Source organism: Sphaeramia orbicularis, chromosome 6 (genome assembly GCF_902148855.1).
Source record: "Sphaeramia orbicularis chromosome 6, fSphaOr1.1, whole genome shotgun sequence".
Lineage (NCBI taxonomy): Eukaryota > Metazoa > Chordata > Actinopteri > Kurtiformes > Apogonidae > Sphaeramia > Sphaeramia orbicularis.
Window position 1 is genome coordinate 34,868,578 of NC_043962.1, and position 23,557 is coordinate 34,892,134.

Here is a 23,557-nt window from a genome sequence, read left to right on the forward strand (position 1 = left end):
CAGTTTTATTAAGAAAAAAATGTTTCATAAGTGCAAAAAAGATTTAAAGCACAGAATTCAGACAAAATCTAATCACACAACAGGACATTTTTTACATTAACTAAACAATTATTGTGGCAAATCTGGTATATCTGAACATGTGAAACAACAAAGCATTAAATGTTTGACCTAAAAAACATCTACAAGAAATATTTTGTGTTGTTAATTTGTTGAATTGGGCTAATTGTCTCTCCTGTTATTTTGCTGTTGTTGTTTTGCTGTCCTTATGTATGATTTTTTTTTTTTTTTTGGTGTAAATTATGCTTCTGTCTGCTTCTCTGTGCGGAACCAAAGACAGTTTTCTGGATCCCGGGTGATAAAGTTCAACCTAACTCTAAATTGCAATATTTGTGTTTGTATGTGATCAGAAGGCAGACACAACTTACAGCTCTGGAAAAAATTCAGAGACCACTACAAAATTATCACTTTCTCTGATTTGACCACTTATAGGTATTTGTTTGAGTAAAATGAATATTTTTGTTTATTCTCTAAACTACCAACAACATTCCTCCCAAATTCCAAATAAAAATATTGTTATTTAGAGCATGTATTTGCAGAACATGACACATGGTCAGCCTAACAAAAAGATGCAGGTATTTTCAGAATCAAATGATGTAAAGAAAACCAGTTCATATTCATTTCTAAACAACACAATACTAATGTTGTAACTTGAGGAATGTTCATATATCAGTATTTGGTGGTATAACCCTGATTTTCAATGACAGCTTTCACGTGTCTTGGCTCTCCTCCATTGCTGTTGGATGACTTTATGCAGCTCCTGGCAGAGAAATTCAAGAAGCTCAGCAATGTTTCATGGCTTGTGACCATCCATCTTCCTCTAGAAGTTTTCAAAGTGGGTTCAGGTCTGTAGATTGGGCTGGTCATGACAGGGTCTTCATCTGGTGGTCCGTCATCCACACCTTTACTGACCTAGCTGAGCCCAGGAGCATTGTCCTGATAGAAAAACCAGTCCTCAGAGTTTGGGAACACTTTCAGAGCAGAAGTCCAGTAGTTTTCAATAGTTATTTTTGGATTCCATTTATTTTTGTGGTACTAATAGCACTGTTTTTACCTATTGTAAGACGATAGAGATGACCACAATAGTGGGATTTATACTTCTCCTTCTTAAGTAAAACATGGATGAGGTGTTCATTCAGTAGAATAAGGTGTGCTTGTGTTGGAATTCAACAGACACAGAAATGGAATGGCTGTCATACATGCAGACATGCTGATTTCACAGGAAAACGCAGTGGTCTCTGAAGTTTTTTTAGAGCTGTATGTTGGCATTATATTCTAGTGCTTCTTTATACAAAATAACTATTAAAATGAATGAAACAAACATTCTCAATTCAGTTGCTGTGCATGTGGCTGTTTATTTTCTCAAAATGTTCTGCCTTTCATTTTTTTATATGCTTCCATGTGTTTCTGAGATACATTGAAGAACCATTAGAATCACTATGTAGGCTTGAGAGACTGTTACTGACGAATAAATTACATTGAAGGACAGAAAGTATTGGTCACATTCCCAAAAGTTTTGTCCAGAACTTTAATGTGACTCTTTGCTGACCTACAATTTAAAGCTCAGATTGATCGATGCAATTATTGGTCCACCAGGGGGTGCTGTTGGTGAGAGAGAGAGAGGAAGGGACGTGAGAGCCCTTCAGGCTGGAGTGCGTAATTAAAAGTAAAGTGATTAATGATGTAATATAAATAATTGCATAAAGTTATGTCTGAACTCCAAATGTGCACAGGTTTAGATCATTCATGTGTCAGACAGATGACCACAGCACAGCAAATCTGTAAAATATGATCACAAGAAAATATTCAGTGGCCAAAATTATTAGAACACCAGACAGATGTGACAATATTGATTTTTTTTTTTTTTTTTTTTTTTTTTTTGCCTCTGAAACCTGATTTCATTTTATAATGTTCATGAAACATGCAGATGGTTGCTCTGAGAACAACAAATATCAGATGAAGTGAGTCCCACTGTTTTTACTTTACCACTTGTAACTTTAATACAAAAAAAAGTCGCACATACAATATTTCACTGCCACACCTTTGGTTTTGATTACAGCAGACATTCACTGAGACATCTTTTTTGTCACATTATACTTATGTAGTGTCACAACAAGGGTCATGATATTTTTTCCATCCATAGTTGCATTAATTTTTGATTAGTGATGATGGCGAATCGGACCGCTGCATCAAGTCTTCATCACATCCCAAATTAGAGTCTGGACCTTATGGAGGATAATCCATGTGTGGAAATGATGTCTGAACCATTCTGTCACAAGTCTGATGATCCTGATCAATCCTGGCATTGTCCAATCTCTTTGACATTAAAGGTATGAGAGGCTACTTACTGCATCAGTTAGAGTTAAATAACTTGTTACAGCTGAAACATTATTAACCACTGCAGTACTTACCCTTGGAAGGATCTGGACTATTTGCTTAGTTAAATCCAATGAATGTCTCCTGTAATCAAAGCCAAAGGTGGTGCCGTGAAATATTGCATGTTTTTTTTTGTTTTGTTTTTTTTGTTTAGTGTATTTACTTAATGATATAGAATAGACCTTGGTTTCTTCTATGAAGGAACAGGATTGTGTGACATTGACAATGATATGGCTTGATTTTTGTAATGCCTTAAGATGCCTCTATTCTATGGTTCAGGGAGCATAATGATGACTTTGTAGATATTTCATTTATTTATGGGTATTTTAATGGTCAACTAAAATATCACAGCTCAAACCTCTTTAATCCATGCCAACTGTTCTAATAATTCTGGCTGTCACTGTACATGCAGTTAAAACATGGCAAAGATGATGAGTGATATTGCTGTTAAAAAGGAGGAATTTGGCCTTTCTAACGTGAGCATTTAGCACCATTTTCATTGCCGTCATGGTGTTAGTGTCGCTGCCTTAGCTACCTGATAACTGGATGTCACTCTTGCAAGAATTTCCTTGCAGCCTGTTGGTCTGAAGCCAGGGTTCATACTTTATGGGGTGTAAATTTAGCCAAATAAGGAGGGGTTGTGGGTGAACGTTAGACTGGACTCACCATACAAGACTAATCAGGATCTGCGTTTTAGAGTTTAGCACATAAATCCTACAGCATGGTTTAATTTATGATGAGAGCACAATCAAACTTTTCCTACACTTAATAGGCTATTACATTATCACATTATCACATTACATTATTAGTTTCCTGTTTTCACTTCGGGAGTAGAAAACCTGGAGCTTAATATCTCTGCCTGTGCTTACTTAAAAGGTATACACATATATTTAGATACAAAATAGAGTGTCACCTGGCAGAGTTGAGGATGGGGGAGTGCACTATATGCGGAACATAGATCTATAGGACAGCATGTTCTTGGTGGGTAACACTATACCATGGACCAAGCCCATGATATAGTGTTACCCTCCATAATATAAGACAGGATGTCAGGCAGATATATGATGGCTTGCATGTCAACAGTATGTACTTTACTCTACTTTTGGTTAAAGTGTGTCAGATGTCAATGTGTAACATATGCATTTGTGCACCTGCAGAATGACTTAGTTGCCTAATATTAACTACATCTGATCAAGACTCATCTAATCCTCTCTTTAACACCTCAGTGGAACATCTCCTATATCCTCCACCGCATGTCATTTTCAGCTTGGCAGCATCTTTTTTTTTTTTTTTTTTTTTTTTTTCAGATTTAGAAACTCCTTTATATCAAGGTCTAAATACATGCATTAACACATACAGCTCTAGGGGTAAAATCCTCCCATGCTGAGCTTGTAAAACAGCTAAATTTACGATATCAAAGTGCAAACAAGGTGATGTTTGACATGTTATAAGGAGATACAGAAGATTCATATAAAAAAGAGGAAACATACTGCTAATTGGATGGCATTTGCAAATACAGTAGGAGATAATAGGTTTGTGACAACACCACTTCCAGCCATCTGAGATCATTTATGAGCCATGTGAACATTTCAGTGTTTAACTACTTCCCCCCTGGTCTCACATGGAGGCAATCAAGGCAGTAAATGCAGATTTTATCAATAAAATAAATAAGAAGAAGAAAACTAGAATTTAATTTTATGCCCAAGACTGTATTTCTGCAATAAGTCACATGACTGCAGAGAAAATAATATGACTGAAATAGGATGAAAATATGTGTTGTTTGTTTGCCCTGTCCCTTTACAGCCTCTTATTACACAGGGGTTAAAACCCCCCTTTATGTAAAATTACACATTTACTTCATTTTAACAACTTTGCCATGTCTATACATGTGGAAACACAAATACAACGACATTGTTTGTTGTCAGACATACACAGATCTGTTGTAAGGTTAAATTTTGGAGTAAGGGTTAAATGTGCCACAATATCCCAGTAGCAGCATGGAACCAAGAAACACCATGTATTTGAGGTATGTGATATTCTAAGTTACTGCCATTTGTAGCATCATGCAAAAGTTGCTGAACTCTAGCTCAAAAACTGCAGGTGCTGAAGCAAAAATGTCAAACCTGGTCACACAGGTACATTATATGGACAAAAATACTGTGACACAGCTAGGAGAATGCATTGATTTCACCTATTTATGATAAAAAATGTTCATTGCAGTTGTTGTCAAAAATTATTACAACTGATATTTAATTTCTTTTAAGTTTATAGAATTTTTCTTCCTGAGTGAGAGTTAAAGAAACCAGAAAAGCTTGTTGTGGTTTAACATGATTTTTTATGGTCAGATCATGGTCTTTCTTACCTTTGTTGGTATGTGCTTGTTGTTGTTTACCATTGTTATTATGTAATTATTGTTGAAATATATTGTATTAGTCATGCAGACTATCATTTAGATAGTTACTATGTGTAATATTCATCAGTTTTCCTAATCTGTTTACTATCTGTTATTTACATTATTAGGACTTTAAACAGATGTAACTTTATCATTAAAGAAGCAGAAGTAATATGTTATGTTGTATAAATGTGAGATGGGGGTGGGATTTAATAAGTTTTCTTCTTCCCACTCCTTTTTGAGCAATTTATTTTGTTATTACTAGTGTACATGGCAATTGCTACATTGTCTTGATCACCTTTATTTCTTAATGTATTTGCTCTAATATTAGTTCCTTGGACACATAAAATGTTTTGTTTTTTCTTCTGCTTGTAACAAATGAATGAATGAATGAATGAATGAATGAATGATTATGACAAATAGAACTCTAGAGGTAGATGACCAAAAAAATTCAACACTGATTAAAGCGAAGTTAAAAAAAAAAAAAAAAAATGGAAGCATTTGGAAGCCTTTTAGATGACAATGAAAACAAAAGTTAACCCTAAAGATGAAATAAAAGCATTTATTGCAATGATTGTAATGCAAGATAATATCATATTATGATATTTGTCATACTGTTTTGTAATTCAGATGCCTGTTAGGAATGTAACACCTGGACTGAACGTGTCCCAATACATTTGTCAATATAGTGTATGTTTCACTCAGTTCTATTTTATTAATAGTTTTATAAAATCTGACAGACCAAGTATGCTGTGCACCATCTGTTTGTACAATCACGGAAATGTGATGAAAACAATTGTCAAATCCAAACTTTTTAACTCTCAAAGACCTGAAGACTTGTCAAGGATCAAAGCATCTGCTGATCTAAACATGTAATAATTTTTGAACCACTAATCCTATCAATACATGGGAATAATTCAAGTAAAATATAGCTTCTCATCTTTTCATGGTCATGAGATATGACCCATTTGGATGCTCAGAGGCTCCATAGTAAATATGGAAACACTGTCATCTTCTCCTGCACTGGTTCAACCGTAAAACCCATGTAGTTTGTCAAGTGGTAGAAATTGCAGATGCTTGTTTTTATGTTCAGTCAATGGTATATTTTGCTGAAGAGGTCATAGTTTTCTTCATTTTTTTCTGATTTGATATAAGACTTTTGAATTTACTCTGGTCAGTAAATTAAATATGGGAAAGTGTGTAATTTTCACCCAATAAATAAATAAATAAATAAAAGCAAAATACAGAGGATGTCAGTATAAATGGTGATTAATCACTTAGGAAGGGTTAAATGTAAAGGGAAAAATTATTGGAGGTCACAAAGAAAATATCTGCAGATCTTTTCACTGCAACACAAGTCTGCCTGTTTTTGTGACTGTGGAAAAGTTAAATAAATAAATAAATAAATAAATAAATAAATAAATAAATAAATAAATAAGAGAATAAATGAGAAGTAAAGGAAAAACTACAGGACACAAGTCTGGACTAGTCAGGAGCCTTAACCATACAAATGTATCTGATCTGTGCTGTAATTTGTCTACCTAATGTAGTTTTTTTTCTGCAGACTCTCTGGTGGCTCATGTGTCCAAACTTTTACGACCAGGCGAACAACACCTGCACATGCGCCGCATCCTCCCTCAGCGTTTCCGTATTTCTGAGTTTAATCTGTATCTTTGTACATTTCAACAACACATCTATCCATCTTTGACCAAATGCATTATTTACGTATGTGATTAAGTTTCATCCTACGTATTAATGGAGTCCTATATGCGGCGCCCTATATCCTGTGACATCCGGTACAGTTGACAGTGGAAAGTAGTTCCGGTCGGTGACGGGAATAAAACCTGTCGCTGCGGCTCAATCTGCGGCTCCCTGGTCCCTGCAAAGTTCACCCAGTAGGTGAGTTTTAGCATGTAGAGTGACATGGATTTTAGAGGGATGACACATTTCAATATAGTTCTCTTACTTTGTCTTATTTGTTATTCATATGTACTTATCTTTTTATTTATTCACTTGGTTTGGGGTGTGTTTTCTCTCCTGGGGAACAATTAAGTTTCATTTCATCTGAATATTAATACAGGAGCTCCACTCGCAGCCTAGGTTTCTTCATTGACTAATTAAATAAACAACAACAAAAAAAAGTCATTTTCCATTTAAGGGCATCTTTTTCTAATTTAACTAACTAATAATGTAATTTATGACTCATCACTGTGTCTATTAGATAACTCTTTTTTTTTGTAATTAGCTGTTGCATTAATAGACAGACTGACAAATACATTCAAGGTGCCCTTGTTTATCCTGTGAAAAAAAAATGTGACAAAAACATGATTAATGAAATCACATCCCTGTTCTTATTTTAATTAATTTCTGTCATCAGGTTTTTATGCCAACATTTGTCTTCAGTCCATAAATACACTCTGCTGCCTGTGTTATTTTAGGTTAAAGCTGTATGAGGTTGTAACCATGCCACACACTATTTCCATACATACAGACTAATGCACGTGTGGCATGCATGCTCATATCACCTGTACACTACATTGAACATTTAGAATTACTGAAATAAAGACTGTTTAATTTTAGATGTTAGAGCTGTTCTATCTGGCAGAATCTTCTGTTCCTCAGCTCACATGAAGTCCTGCAGGAATGTGGGAGAGTACAGTCGTGCAGGCACATACTCTCCGTTGTTGCTTTTTGCATGATCATGCATTCAATTCAGATACTTCGTGTACAGACTTGGAATTAATCTATTGAGTGATATCTTATTAAAAGTATGGCATACTACCTCAGTGAGAGTTAAAGACACCAGACTGCTAGTTGTGGTTTAACATGATTATTTATGGTCACAACATGAGGAATATTTCAGAATTCAAGAGGTGGATGATTAAAAAAAACAGAGTACAACTGAGTAAAAAAAAACAAAACAAAGCATTTGAAAGCTTTTTAGATGACAATGTAAACAAAATTAACCCTGAGAATAGTTTTGTTGTCCAGCCTGCTGTTAATAATGACACGTCTGAATTCAGCGTGTCACAATATATACACTGAATCTACAAGTTTGTACAATAGTTTGTGATGAACATCTTTGTCTTGTGCTGATTATTTACCTGAATATGAAGCATGTAATGTCTGCTGTTATTTATTAGCATTCAGTTACTTGATGCAGTCCAAGTATTTATCTGAACTGTTTCCTCTACGTGGCTGTCAAGGACAAAAACACAAGGTTAAACTTCAACAAATATATACTCAAAACAGACAGTTCACTTAACAAGCTTCACAAAAAATGACAAAGAGACCCAACAAACATAACTTCATAACAAATGGTGTAGTAGTCAGAGCCAGTAGATATTAATCAATAATATCTGCTGTTTCCCTTTGTGCCTCCACAGGACTTTTCCTGTAGACACGCACGCAGTCATGTCAAAGACAAAGGATATGAGTTCCTCCTTCATCCACACCCAGCAGATGCACGCTGCCATGGCTGACACCATGATGGAGCACATGTGCCTGCTGGACATCGACTCTGAACCTGCTGTGTCTCGCAACACTGGCATCGTCTGCACAATCGGTCAGACACATCCCCCAAGAACCCATCTGATCCATGACTTTATTCGCAATCCATGCAAAAAATAATCATGCACCCCATTGTGAAACATCTACACGACCTTATAAATGTAATTTTTAGACCCAAATTTCTGTTCACTCATTCATGTGTCCCTGTGCAGGACCTGCTTCCCGATCTGTGGACATGGCCAAGGAGATGATCAAGACTGGGATGAACATTGCAAGAATGAACTTCTCCCATGGCACACATGAAGTGAGTGATAGAATGTCTTTCGTCTCCTGTTTCATTTAATATTCTCAAAATGTCACTTGCATTTTCTACTCTGTTACACTTTTTATCACACAATCCTGAAGGAGAATATCACAGTAGGTGTCAAAAAAAAAAAGCACCTGCTGTGACTTTGATGATTGCAGACTTTAAATCCTCAAGGTCCAGTGCTGCATAGTTTCTTTGTCCCTCTATATATGACTCAGTAAGGATCTACCCTTTAGAGCAGCAGTCAGTGTGACATTAGTCTTGTGCCCTGGTAACTGTCTGTGACTGTAACGTGATCTACGGGGCTTGTACTTCAGTCCCGAGTCTGTGCTGTAACTTGTGATTTGGCATCACAGCCAGCACTGCAAACCCCTGACCTCTCCCCTTTAAAAGTCCCGCCCCTTTACTTTTTTCACTGTCACCTGAGTGGATTAGAACACTCAACTATCATTAGCTGTAGAGTCCGTGCACTTGATATTTAGATTCATACTTTGCAAAGGTTATCAGCAGGGGGCTTTTTTCAGTGAAATCCAACCTTATAATGGCTTAGAACGGCTTAGAAAATGTACACGTAACGGTATGTACAGTATGAGATGTGGTGCAAATGGCAAACATCTCAGCTGCATAAGAATCATGACTCAGGAAAGGAAAAGTTACTTTAGTTTGTTATAAAGGCGAAATAAATATGACCTCTGTCACATTTGAGTCAGTTGTCAGCACAGCTATAAATAGGGCTCTCTGAGAGTCGTAGCAGCAGTATGTGTACAAGGTATGTAGTGAAGCCAGCATGAAGACAGTACACAAACTTTTGTTTAGCCTTCCTCTTTTTTTTCCTTTTTTTTGTCTGTGATATGCATTTATCCCCAACCACAGACCAGCAACAACCTCAGGCTTTGGTCACATCAAGTTATGCATTATAGTCCCACGGTTGAGGAAGTTTTCAGATCTATTATTGAAATAAAACTTTTAATAACACAGTGTAAAAATATTCAGCTTAAGTATAAGCACAAATTAACATTGCATTTTTACCTTCAGCACTTTAAGCACAGTCTCTTTTCAGAATAAAACATGAATTATTATATTAACTATTGCTCTCAGACAAATGTAATCGAGTAAAAAGTACACTCTTGCCTCCAAAATATTGTAGAGTAGAAGTATAAATGTAACGTAGGGCAGCTTTTAGTAGAAGTATGTTATGAATGTACTTCAATATATTACTAGCATGACCGTCCTCAGCCCACAGCTGTTTATATACAGTCAAACTAAACAATGTCATAGGCTATAAATGGTTTGCAGTTGCCAGTCAAGATTTACAACATTGTGTTATGTAACCAGTGCCATGCTGTCCTGGGGGAACAGCCAATTTGCCCACCTGTTGTCGTACTGAACACATGTTAAAGGTTCAATATGTATGGTTTAGTTGGATGCAATATAATGAAATATCACCACCAGGTGGCACTGTAACCAGTTCACATGCTGGAGAAAAATGGTACCAGATCCCAAAACCATTCATTAATTAACAACTTTCAATACTGTTAGCCTCATAGCATAAATGCCAAAGTCATATTTTTTTCAGGTCAAAGCCAATAATGAAACAAGGAGCAGCAGAGTTAAGAGAGCAAAAAAATATGATTTTAGCAATTATGCTACGAGGCTAACAATATATTTGTTGTATTTTATCCTTTAATCCTCAAAGACTAAAATGTCTGATAACTTCTGAAACACTAATCATAGCAATACATGTAAATAATTCAGATAAAATGCAGTTTCTCAGATTTTCATTGTCATCCTCTTCTGAAACACTGATTCAACAATAAAAACCCATGAAGTATGCACTAATTTTATATTCAGTTAATGATATATTTTGCTGAAAAAGTCATTTTCTATTCTGGTTTCTCTGTTCTGATGTACTAACCTTTGATTTGACTGTGAGCTTTTATGAATATCTACATGATCGGTAAATTAAATATAGAAAAATACCAGATTTTCACTGAAAGATGAAAAATGTTAAGGTTATAACAAATGGTGACAAATCACTTATGAAAGGTTAAATGTAGAAAAAAAATAACTTGGAAGTCACCACAAAAATCTTTTTTTTGTGCGTGTTAAACTTCTAAAGTGTCCAGGTGTTCTAAATACATCTTTTTTCTGCAGTATCACGCTGAAACCATCAAGAATGTCCGTGATGCAACCGAGAGCTTCGGCCCTGGCACTGTTGAGTACAGACCAGTGGCCATCGCTCTGGACACCAAAGGACCAGAAATCAGGACTGGACTGATCAAGGGCGTGAGTTCCTCTCAGATTCTTAAGATGGGGAGATCTTGGATGAGATGCACGACTGTATTAAGTTCTTTGAGAATGAGCAACTTTTGTTTCCTGGTCTTGTCAGAGTGGCACCGCTGAGGTGGAGCTGAAGAAGGGTGAAACCATTAAGCTCACACTGGACGACCAGTACAAGGAGAACTGTGATGAGAAAATCCTGTGGCTCGACTACAAAAACATCACCAAGGTTGTGCAGACTGGAAGCCACATCTACGTTGATGACGGTCTGATTTCCTTGAAGGTTAAAGAAATTGGTAAGAATGAAACCAAAAATATTCATGCAGGGTTGTGGTGTTTCAAGCCATTTTTAAAACCATCCTCTTTCCTCGTGTCCTCAGGTAACGACTACCTGATGTGTGAGATTGAGAACGGTGGTATGTTGGGCAGCAAGAAGGGCGTCAACCTGCCCGGAGCTGCTGTCGACCTCCCCGCTCTCTCTGAGAAGGACCTTCAGGACCTGCAGTTTGGTGTGGAGCAGGGTGTTGACATGGTCTTCGCTTCCTTCATCCGCAAGGCCGCTGATGTTGAAGCCGTCAGGAAGGCACTGGGAGAGAAGGGCAAAGAAATCAAGATCATTAGCAAGCTGGAGAACCATGAGGGTGTGCGCAGGTGGGTTTAGAACCAACGGTATCTGTAAAGAGAGTCATGAGGAAACACATTTCAAGGTTCTGAAAACCTAGTAAGCACCGACACACCCAGACTGGACACTATCGTTTTTACAGACTTCCTTTTCCATTTTCACTGGATATTATTTATAGGGTCTAAATATAAAAATAAGGATATGGATAGTCAATCTCCTGCTCCATCCTTCCCTCACTCGTGAACAAGACCCCGAGATACTTAAACTCCTCCACTTGGGGCAAAGACTCCTCACCGACCTGGAGAGGGCAGACCACCTTTTTCCGGTCAAGAACCATGGCCTTGGATTTGGAGGTGCTGATCCTCATCCCGCTAGCTTCACACTCGGCTGCAAACCGCCCCAGTGCACGCTGAAGGTCCAGGTTTGATGAGGCCAACAGGACAACATCATCTGCAAAAAGCAAAGATGAAATCCTGTGGTCCCCAAACCGGACCCCCTCCGGCCCGACCGGTACAGCAGTCGCTGTACCGGTCGGTTGTGGTGAAGAAGGAGCTGAGCCGAGAGGCAAAGCTCTCAATTTACCGGTCAATCTACGTTCCTACCCTCACCTATGGTCATGAGCTTTCGGTCATGACCAAAAGGACAAGATCCCGGATACAAGCGGTTGAAATGAGTTTCCTCCGCAGGGTGGCTGGGCGCACCCTTAGGGATAGGGTGAGGAGCTCAGTCACCAGGGAGGAGCTCGGAGTAGAGCCGCTGCTCCTCCGCGTCGAGAGGGGCCAGCTGAGGTGGCTCAGGCATCTGTTTCGGATGCCTCCTGGACGGCTCCCTGGGTAGGTGTTCCGGGCATGTCCCACCGGGAGGAGACTTCAGGGAAGACCCAGGACACATTGGAGAGACTATGTCTCTCGGCTGGCCTGGGAACGCCTCAGGGTCCCCCTGGAAGAGCTGGAGGAGGTGTCTGGGGAGAGGGAAGTCTGGGCGTCCCTGCTTAGACTGTTACCCCCGTGACCCGGCCCCGGAAGAAGCGGAAGATAATGGATGGATGGATGGATATGGATAGTATACAGGGTTACCTGCCATAGCTGAAACAGCAAAAAATTTAAAATATCTGCAGAGCTTTTCTGTCCTTTAGAAGAGTTTATGATCCTCATAATCACACACACATAGAAAACACCATTGAGATAGGATTTCATTAGGAAATGTTTTCTTGGTGATAGATGAGCCACAACCTCTGAATACTGAGAAAACCCAGGCCTTTATGACACTAAAATAAGACACTGGTGCTTTGTGATGCCCTGAATCTCTGGTCTGAAATGGGTTTTCAAGACATACAACGAAACTCTACTTTATACTATATAACATCACTGAAATAAATATAGAACATTGTTGAACATAGTTTCAGATAGAAAACTGATCTGTGATTTCATAATGTCATCTACTTCTACAACTGCTGTCATTGTTTTGATGAGCAGCCTTTACTTCCAGACGTCACATACTTCGTGGATTCGATGATTAACTCTTTTCTTATGCTTGCATGCTAGATTCGATGAGATCCTGGAGGCCAGTGATGGCATCATGGTGGCCCGTGGAGATCTGGGCATTGAAATCCCAACAGAGAAGGTCTTCCTTGCTCAGAAGATGATGACTGCCAGGTGCCAAAGAGTTGGCAAACCCATCATCTGTGCCACACAGGTCTGGCAGACACATCAACACATTATATGTACTAAAGTTATCAAACATACCAAAGTGTGTGAAGATGTGATTGTTATTTGTTCCCTAAGATGCTGGAGAGCATGACCAAGAAGCCCCGCCCCACTCGCGCTGAAGCCAGTGATGTCGCCAATGCCGTGCTTGATGGCAATGACTGCATCATGCTGAGCGGTGAGACCGCTAAGGGAGACTACCCCCTGGAGGCAGTCCGCACACAGCACATGGTAAGAGCATGACATGACTGACGCCATTAACACAGTGTTTAGTGTTTCTGCGAGTCAAGCATGAAACTTGTGTGTTAAAAGAACATTTTATCAGTTAGTGGTAACAACAACAACAATAATGATAATAACAACAACAACAATAATAATAATAATAATAATAATAATAATAATAATAATAATAATAAATTGCATCTATAAAGCACTTATTCAAAAGAATCTCAAAGTGCTACAGTAAAAAGTGAAAAGTGATGTAAACAAGACCGTATTAACTTAGAATATGGATCAATAACAGCATGTTAAGTTGTGATTTCAGTGATAATTAATGGCACTTTCGCTGTTTGTGTATGTTTCAGTTAAAATATTGCATTTGTTATAAAAACAGTAAGTGCATGTGTGTGATGCAACTGTTAAAGCTACATATCTAAAAAAAGAGATTAGTTCACTCTTTGAATGAACTAAACAGTTGAAATACTAACATTTCCTCAAAATAAATGCAGTTATTTGCAGAAAATGACATTTGGTCTCAATAGTAGGTCAAATTCAGAACCTTACATGCAAAACAAATGCATATTCAGTTTTAAACAACACAATACTAACTAGAAAAGCCTTCGGAGAGCATAGACCTCCACCAAGGCAGATCAGTGCCCCCCCCGATCACCACCAAAATTTAATCATTTGTTCCTTTGCGCCAGTATCAACATTTCCTGAAATTTTCATCCAAATCCGTCCATAACTTTTTGAGTTATCTTGCACACAGTCAAGACAGACAGACAGACAAACCAACGCCGGCAAAAACATAACCTCCTTGGCGGAGGTAATGATTTAGATTTTTTAAGTCAATCATTTTGGTCGTTCTTTTAGGTTCAATTGGACTAATTTTGGTCCACTTGAACCAAAAACTACCAAGAAGAATGATGACCTGGGCAAATGAGAATTTACACAGACATTTTTAATAATGGATTAGATTTCTGTAGTGTTTTTTAAGGCATCCAAAGCACTTTACATTATTGATCCATTATTCATTCAATCTGTCATTCACGCTCTGGTGGTGGTAAACTGTATGTGTAGCTACAGAAGCGTGGCTGCCAATCCGCGCCAAACGGACCCTCCGACCAACACCACACTCACTAATGGGTGAAGTGTCTTGCCCAAGGACACGACAGAACATGACTAGGACAGAACAGGATTCAAACCACCAACCCTTCAGTTATTAGACAACCCGCTCTACTTCCTGAGCCCTAAGCATTGTTTGTTAGAATAACCCTGATATTCAGTCATATTGGGTGTTTTTATGCCACTTCTGGAGCAAAATGTTAAGTTTCTCAGCTGTGTTGGCTGGTTTGTGAGCTTTATGTCTTGTTTTATGGTGAAAACCTCAAAACATTTGATGTGCTCCGAAGAAAATATGACATCTAAACTCTAAAGCAGTGTTTTGACTGCATTATGTAGAGTCCTGCCTGAAAAAGATACTCTTGATTATGTGTTGATTTATTAAAAAAAAACAAAAAACATAAAACATATCCTTCATCATTATCCACTGATCATTTATTCCATACTGGTGCCCCTCAAATACTTTCTATTTGATATTTTGCACATTATTGTGTTCCATCTTGGGTTTTACTAACAGCTTGTTTAGGATTTGTTCAACTTGCTTGTTGTTTCCCTAGTGCACCAACGCTCCTCCGTCCATCTGCTACCAAACCGCAGCTCTTGCATTGTGCTTTAACTGTGTGATGGCATTGCTCCATTAGCATGCATCATAAGGAGCTGCACAGCGACAGTCCCTGGACGTCATGGCTGCCGCTGTTGTTTAGCTTCATGTCTGTGTGCGTCCAGGTATGAAGACCTCTGCACAAAAGCTAACAGCTCTTTGTTTTTGTGTGCTTAAGTCAACAACACATTTCTTGTTGATCTCTTGTCGTTCAGATTGCCCGTGAAGCCGAGGCCGCCATGTTCCACAGGCAGATGTTCGAGGAGCTGCGTCGCACCTCTCACCTGACCCGTGACCCCACAGAGTCTGTGGCCATCGGCGCTGTTGAGGCTTCCTTCAAGTGCTGCGCCAGCGCCATCATCGTGCTTACCAAGTCTGGCAGGTAAAAATCCAAAAAAATCAGCTCTCTGAGAAACGTCTGAGTCATAAAATTCTCCACGGTGCCCACTGTGGGTGAAGAAATCATGCATTATCATGTCTCTCTCCTCTGCCTCCACTCCAAACACATGTTCTCTGCTCAGCAATCTGTGTTCCTCCTACTGACCTTTTGAGATCTGAACCCTGACATTTTATGGGTTAATTTTAACTCCCTGTTTGTTCCTCTCTATTTGGGTGGTCGCCCTCACAGCACATGGTACAGACACCTTTAACTGTCAGCTGGTGGATTTCCTAACAATGCTAATGTCATAATGCGCTGATCTACAAATAAAACCCCCAAGAATAAAAGTAGTGAAACTTTAGCAGAAGAAAAATTAAGTCGAAATGCAGGTTGGCTGTAGTTTCCAAGATAGTCTGGGGTCAGAATGTAAAATTATGAGAATTAATGACAGTTGTCTCAAAGCTACCACATCTACTTCAAAAGACTGTCTGTACATTGCAATACATTCGCTTTACAGACAATAATAATAATTACAACAAGTGGTGCCAGACACAACAAACCCCGCCCCTTGCACATATTGTAGCTTATTTTGCCATCGATCCAGCTGATGTCATCATGTCTATGTGTGTGCTGATGTCAGCATATCAATTGCCTCTATATATGTGCCAAGTCTGAAGTAAACTGAAACAAAATTGATGCTTTTATAGACATTTGAAATTTCGCCCATTGTAAGTAAATGGGAGAAGAAAAAAGATTTTAAAAGTTCATTAAAAATTTGAACTTTGACCTACTTCTTCCAAACTGTAATCACATCTATTCTTGGTCACTGGCAATCTATAAACCCAGTTTGGTATGAATTCAACCAACAGTTTTGCTGCTAGTGTTAACAAACAAACAAACAAACAAACAAACAAACAAACAAACCAAACCAAACCAAAAGCTATACCCCGTGGCTCCTCTTTGAGGGGCAGGGTAATAATAATAATAATAATAATAATAATAATAATAATAATAATAATAGATATATATGTGAAATATGGGTCGCCCTAAATATTGACTTTAACCTGTAGAACATCTGTAATTCAGTTGTTTTTTTGTCTCTTTTTAATGCTGTGCATATATTTCCTATATTCTCTTGCTTTATCTGAAGAAAACTGAATGAGAAATAAATATGTATGCAGCTCTTTCTAGTGGGAGATTTATAAACCTATTGTATAAATGTACATAAACTAATATATATGTGTAATAACACATCATATACATTCAAAACATCAGCTAACCAGCACTTTGGCCATTTGTTTTCCAATGCATCTTGTTAAAGTATGTAAGATTTAGCACATTTTATCTCCGAGGCAGTTAATTTGGAAAAAAAAATGTAGACCACTGATATTAAAAATTGTAAACTTATTTATTTATTTATTTATTTATTTATTTTAGTATATTTTTCATCACTAGGGTGGATCAGTACTTATGACTGTTTACTGCTATATTCGGTACACTGGTGTCCGCCCACAGTCCACAAACATACATGTAATGTGTTCATTAGTGTAAGATGTGAATATAAGTGTCAGATAGTTGTGTTCGTACATATCAGCCCTGTATCATATACCCTTCAGCGTCCCAGGACCATGTAGAGGACAGAGGCTTACAGAAAAAGGATGTGTTTTTATAGTTGTCTGTCCTCTTATCTGCAGGTCTGCACACATGCTGTCGAGGTACAGGCCCCGCGCCCCCATCATCGCTGTGACCCGCTGTGGTCAGACTGCCCGCCAGGCCCACCTGTACCGTGGCGTCTACCCCGTTCTCTACACCAAACCTGCCAACGACGTCTGGGCCGAGGACGTCGACTTGCGCGTGAACTTCGCCCTGGAAGTTGGTGAGTCTGAAACTGTGATTCTGTAAAACAAAGCCTCGAACAGCGAGGACTTTAGGAACCCGACCAAGTGAAACCAACCAAATGAAAACAGATCCATTTACTCTGAAGTCTGTTCTATGTAGGTGATGATAGTACTACTACTGCTACTACTACTACTACTACTATTACTATTACTACTACTACTACTACTGTTACTACTACTGCTACTATTACTACTGCTACTACTACTACTACTACTACTACTACTACTACTGTTACTACCACTACTACTACTACTACTACTACTATTACTACTACTACTACTACTACTATTACTACTACTACTACTACTACTACTGTTACCACTACTACTACTATTACTACTGCTACTACAACTACTATTACTACTACTACTACTACTACTACTACTACTACTGTTACTATTACTACTACTACTACTACTATTACTACTATTACTACTACTACTACTACTATTACTATGATTAATACTACTACTACTGAGACTAATACTACAACAACTACTACTACTACTAGTACTACGACTACTACTAGTACTACTACTACTACTATTACTACTACTACTACTACTACTGAGACTAATACTACAACAACTACTACTACTACTATTACTACTACTACTACTACTGAGACTAATACTACTACTACAACTACTACTATCACAACTACTACTACTACTACTACTGTGACTAATACTACAACTACTACAACAACTACTACTACTACTACTACTATTACTACTACTACTACTAGTGTGACTAATACTATTACTAGAACAACAACAAGAACTACTACTGCTACTACTGTTACTACTACTACTACTACTACTACTACTGTGACTAATACTACAACTACTACTACTACTGTGACTAATACTACTACTACTATCACCACCACCACTACTACTACTACTACTTTTTACACAGCTACTTCTGCTGCATGAATTTCATCCTGGGGGGGGTAACACTGATTATTGCTTAAAAACCAATGTAAATAACAGGCAGGTTGTGACTGACCTTCCTTACACCTATAGCCTACATTGCTGGCACTAACTTTCACCAGAACTGAACTGTCGTGCGTTGTGATAGAGTTGTCCTGCCACAGTAAACGGCAGTGTGTGCAGAGCCCAGTGACAGCTCGGGGTTTGAGCCGTTCCTCACGGATGTGTGTGTGTCTTTGGCTGATGGGGTGAGCGCGAACATCAAGGTATCGGGCCTAAACATTCATTCATTGCTCAGTCAGTGTCGCCTTTTTCGTCTGACTCTGAGAACTGCTGATTCTGTGGTTATGCAGGGAGTGAAACTTGGCTTTGTTCCTGCGCTGCCACATAACGTGGTCTTAGACTGTGAGCTGGTTAAAGGTGTATTTCCAGTTGGCCCTGCTTTACCTTTAGAGGGAGTGCAGTTTGGTCTACGGCCCCCCACCGCCCGCTGTTGTAGTCAAACCTCTAACTGCAGAAGTGTCCTGTAAGAGCTCTGTCGACCTCAGTCCAGTCTGTGCAGTGACGCACACAGAGTAAAACTATGTCTGATCCTGTTGCAATAACTGATGTTGATAAGGCATCCACTGTGTGGACTGTGTCCGTCTGTGTCTACAGACCAGTGGATTAAAGCACAAATCTGACACGTCTCTGTCTGCGTTATGGGACCAGGTTGTGCCACATGACCAAACTGGACATAGCACTCAGAGTTATTTTATTCATGATGAGTTGTTAATTGGTAAGTGGATGTGGAGGTCATCTGGTGGGTGAAGCTGTATGGCCAGGTTGTGGATCCTGCTGAGTTTAGAGCTGAAGTGTTGGAAACGGCACATGCATATTTTGGGGTGTGTAAAACCTATCTCCACGTCCTTAACTGCTTACATTAAAGATGAATGTTGAACTGTTCGACATGTAATAGGGCCTACCGTTAATTTAAAAAAGAATTAGGCCTGTTGATTTCTTGATTTTTCATGATTAAAAAAACAAACAAACAAACAAAATCATCCCCCCCTCTGTTTTTTTTTTTGTTGACAAATCACATCCTGGCGACTACCACTACAACTACTACTAATACTACAACAAGTACTACTACTACTACTACGACTACTACCACTACTACTACTACTACTACTACCGCTACTACTACTACTACTACTACTACTACTACTACTACTACTACTACTGCTACTGCTACTACTACTACTGCTGCTGCTACTACTACTACTACTACTACTGCTACTACTACAACTACTACTACTGCTACTACTACAACTACTGCTACTACTACTAATACTGCTACTGCTGCTACTACTACTACTACTACTACTACTACTACTACTACTGCTACTACTACAACTACTACTACTGCTACTACTACAACTACTGCTACTACTACTAATACTGCTACTGCTACTACTACTACTAATACTACAACAAGTACTACTACAACTACTACTGCTAGTACCACTACTACTACTACTACAACTACTACTACTACTAATAATAATAGTAATAGATATATGTGAAGTACGTACCCCATTGTCATGGGGTCAGGGGTCATACTAAATGTTGACTTTACCTTTAGAACACATTTAGTTCAGTGTTTGTGTGTCTTTTTAAGGCTGTGCATACATTTCCTGTATTTTCTTGCTTTATCTGAAGAAAAGTGAAAGAAAATTAAATATATATGCTCATCAAAAAAGCAGCTAAAGGTGGCCTAAGAGTTATGCACAGTGTTTCCAGATGGACTTTTTTTTTTAACACTAGTTTGCTCATCTTTTAGACTTATAGGACCTTTTTTTTTTATTAAATCATTTATATCTTTTCTATCCACAGGCAAGTACCGCAAGTTCTTCAAGTCTGGTGACGTGGCCATCGTTGTGACTGGCTGGCGCCCAGGCTCTGGCTACACCAACACCATGAGAGTTGTGTTGGTACCTTGAACGCCATCAAAAGACTTTAGTTACCTCTCCCGCTCCCATCCCCAAAAATCCTCCTCCCCTGGATGTCCTCTCTGTTGGCATTCATAACAAACGCAAAGTCTTTTGATGTCATTCAGTAACTAAATGATTCCTGTCATTTGTGTAATATATTGTCTAAATCCTGCTTCTGGGGACTGACTGCGCTGTCAAATGAACTCAGTCAGCCGGTTCCTTCATTTTCGGTTCCTATATTACTGACATATCAGGGACAAACATGGGCAGATATGTCTTGTGTTTGATAAAGGCTGGTAAAAGTTCTGTTATGAATTGTCAAGCATGACTGGGTTTCCATCCATTAAAAGAAATTCCTTGTTACATTGTGGTGTTCTTCCTCTCTTCAGCAGCTGCATTTTAGTTTTCTACATTTTATTTTATTTTACATAATGTTCTACTTACTACACTACTTAGGTATAATATGCAGTAAAATTAACAATACTAGAGTATTAAAAGTCATGCCTCTTAAAGTGTACTTAAGTAAAAGTATGAAAGTATTACCAAGTACCAAGTGCAGAACATCCCATCTCATATTAATATATGTACACTATTGCCCATTAAGTTGAAATAATTTAGTTTTCAAACACATTTGTCTTTTTATACCTATTTATACACATCAGTAATTACCCTTGACCTGGTGCAATGATTACACTTTATCAAGAATAAATCTCATTGTCACAATCATTTCATGAGCAAAGATTTAAAAAAACAAAAAACATTTTATTTTATCTTTATGGATAACAGTGCATGTGCAGTTGTGTCAGTCACTCTGTAATAATTCAGTCTTATTTATTTGTTGCTTTATTTTATGTTAATACCATGAATAGTAACTTTACTTGTAATAAATGGAGCATAATAAGTAAAATATTTGGCTTCAAAATATACTGGACTATATCATATAATGGAAATACTCAGGTCTAGTAAAAGTGCCTCCAAGTGCAATATTGGATAAATGTACTTACTTAGAATCCACCACTGCATTTCAGACTAAGAGTATCTGCAGGGTTTATACAAAATAAAAGAAACACCACATGATGAAGCTAAGCAGGGATAAACAAACATAACCTCATTAGTGGAAAATCATATTAACTCATATCATCATATGCAGTATAATTTAGTTTTCACCAATGTCCCACAAAGCAACTCAGTAAAAGGCCTGGTATGACCTAATGAGAACAAATTAAGCTCACTGTAGAGTAAAAAACATAGTGGGAATTACAGTTATTTTTAGTCATTCTAGTAGGTTCTACTTCAAAATGTCCAAAAGCTTTTATTTCTATTACATAATGGTGTTGTTTTTTTGTTTTGATTTGTTTTAACACATATTAACCTATTAAGACCTTAACAGCCACGGGTGACCAAAAGCATCTGCTGATCTAAAATGCTGAATAACTTTTTAACCACTAATCCCACCAACACATGTAAATAATTGAGGTAAAACACAGTTTCTCATCTTTTCATGGTCATCAGATATGACCCATTTGGACGCTCAGAGGCTCTGTGGTGAGCATGGAAACACTGTCATCTTCTGCAACATTGATTTACCAGTAAAACCCATGGAGTTTGACAAATGACAGTGGATGGAGATGCTTATTTTCATTATAACTTAATGCACAGGTGTCAAACATGCGGCCAGGTGGCCAAATCCGGCCCGCCAAAGGGTCCAATCTGGCCCGCAGGATGAATTTGTGAAATGCAAAAATTACACTGAAGATATTAACAATCAATGGTGTCAAAATCGTTTTCATTCAGGTTCCACATACAGACACATACAGTCCAATTAGATTTCAAGTGGGTCAGACCAGTAAAATATTATCATTATAGCCTATAGATTATGACAACTCCAAATTCTCTCTGTTTTTTGGTGTATAAAGGTAAAATTACATGAAAATGTTTATATTACCAAACTATACTTTTACAAAAAACATGAATAACCTCAACAAATATGAACAAACGGAAATGTCGTAAGAGAAGTAAATGCAATTTTACCGATATTCTGCCTGGTATTAAATGTTTTGTGCGATTGTAATGCATGCGTAAATGATAAACTGATAAACCGAGGCATAATATTGTTAAAATTGCACTTGTTTTTCTTATGACAATTCAAGTTGTTCATGTTATTCAGATTTTTAGGGAAACTTTGGAGATGTAAACCTGATCACAATATAATTTTACTTTTTTCACTGGTATTATATCATTGGTCTGGCCCACTTGAGATCAAACTGGGGTGAATGCGGTCCCTGAACTAAAATGAGTTTGACACCCCTGACTTAATGATATATTTTGCTGAAAACGTCACCTTTTCTTCAGTTTTCCGTTCTGATATAATAACCATTGAATTTAGTTTATATAGATTAGTCTTGGGAAAAATTACATGTAAAGAAAAATTCATTTGAAAGCTGCTACAAAAATACTTTGAGGTCTTTAAGTGTTAATGAAAACTGGGCAAAGCAGAGGTATTGCCTTTTTGGTGCTACTCAGCAAATAATCACAATAGAAATAAAATCAGTAAACGTCAACTGTAGTTAAATAAACTGAATTTAATATTCATATTAAGTAGATTAGTTTTAAAATGTGGTGGGTAATGTCATAATTACTGTAAAATACATTTAAAAATATATGTATTTTACCTGAATTTATTGCATTTATTTTAAAATATTTTAACTTACAGATAAACATGATATATCTACATAAAACTCTGTTTCTAAATGGAAAATAGTTAAGAGTTCAAAGATGTTTCTAGACTTTTAGGTAAAAGCTGCGCCAGACTCTTACATAATGATATAATCTGCATAACCCAGTCCCACCATGAGGGGTTATCACAGGTAATTTTAGGAACATCAGGTTCATGTCCAGGATAACATATAAAGTTTGTCTTCATCTGCAGAAGATGAAATAAAACATTTTTAATCTCAGAATAGTGCTGAATTCAGCATCTATATTCACTCACTAATCCAGCAGTCATCACTCCAAAAACAAGGCAGATAATTTTCTTTGTATTAACGACTCACATATCTGGAAGATTATAATCCTGGCTATTTTCAATGTTGGCACTGAACAACACTGTGCAGATCTCAATTTATAATCCGGCTTAAAGTCTGAAACTTTAACAGCACTTTATTAAATTCTCCTTCATG

The 23,557-nt window shown here is 37.8% G+C and overlaps 1 protein-coding gene across 1 annotated transcript; it reads left to right on the forward strand.

Annotated features, from left to right (window-relative positions):
* Positions 1-6,671: 6,671 nt before the first annotated feature.
* pkmb (pyruvate kinase M1/2b) lies at positions 6,672-20,743 on the forward strand. Its single transcript, XM_030136707.1, has 11 exons — positions 6,672-6,724; positions 8,212-8,390; positions 8,548-8,639; positions 10,797-10,928; positions 11,032-11,218; positions 11,303-11,573; positions 13,089-13,239; positions 13,329-13,481; positions 15,408-15,574; positions 17,266-17,447; positions 20,281-20,743. The coding sequence occupies exons 2-11, from the start codon at positions 8,240-8,242 to the stop codon at positions 20,385-20,387; spliced, it is 1,593 nt and encodes a 530-aa protein (XP_029992567.1). The 5' UTR covers positions 6,672-6,724; positions 8,212-8,239; the 3' UTR covers positions 20,388-20,743.
* Positions 20,744-23,557: the final 2,814 nt, after the last annotated feature.

Coding starts and splice junctions, on each gene's coding strand:
- pkmb (XM_030136707.1), top strand. CDS start 8,240: ATGTCAAAGACAAAGGATATGAGTTCCTCCTTCATCCACACCCAGCAG. Junction 8,391..8,547: donor TGGCATCGTCTGCACAATCG/GTCAGACACATC, acceptor GTCCCTGTGCAG/GACCTGCTTCCCGATCTGTG. Junction 8,640..10,796: donor TCTCCCATGGCACACATGAA/GTGAGTGATAGA, acceptor TTTTTTCTGCAG/TATCACGCTGAAACCATCAA.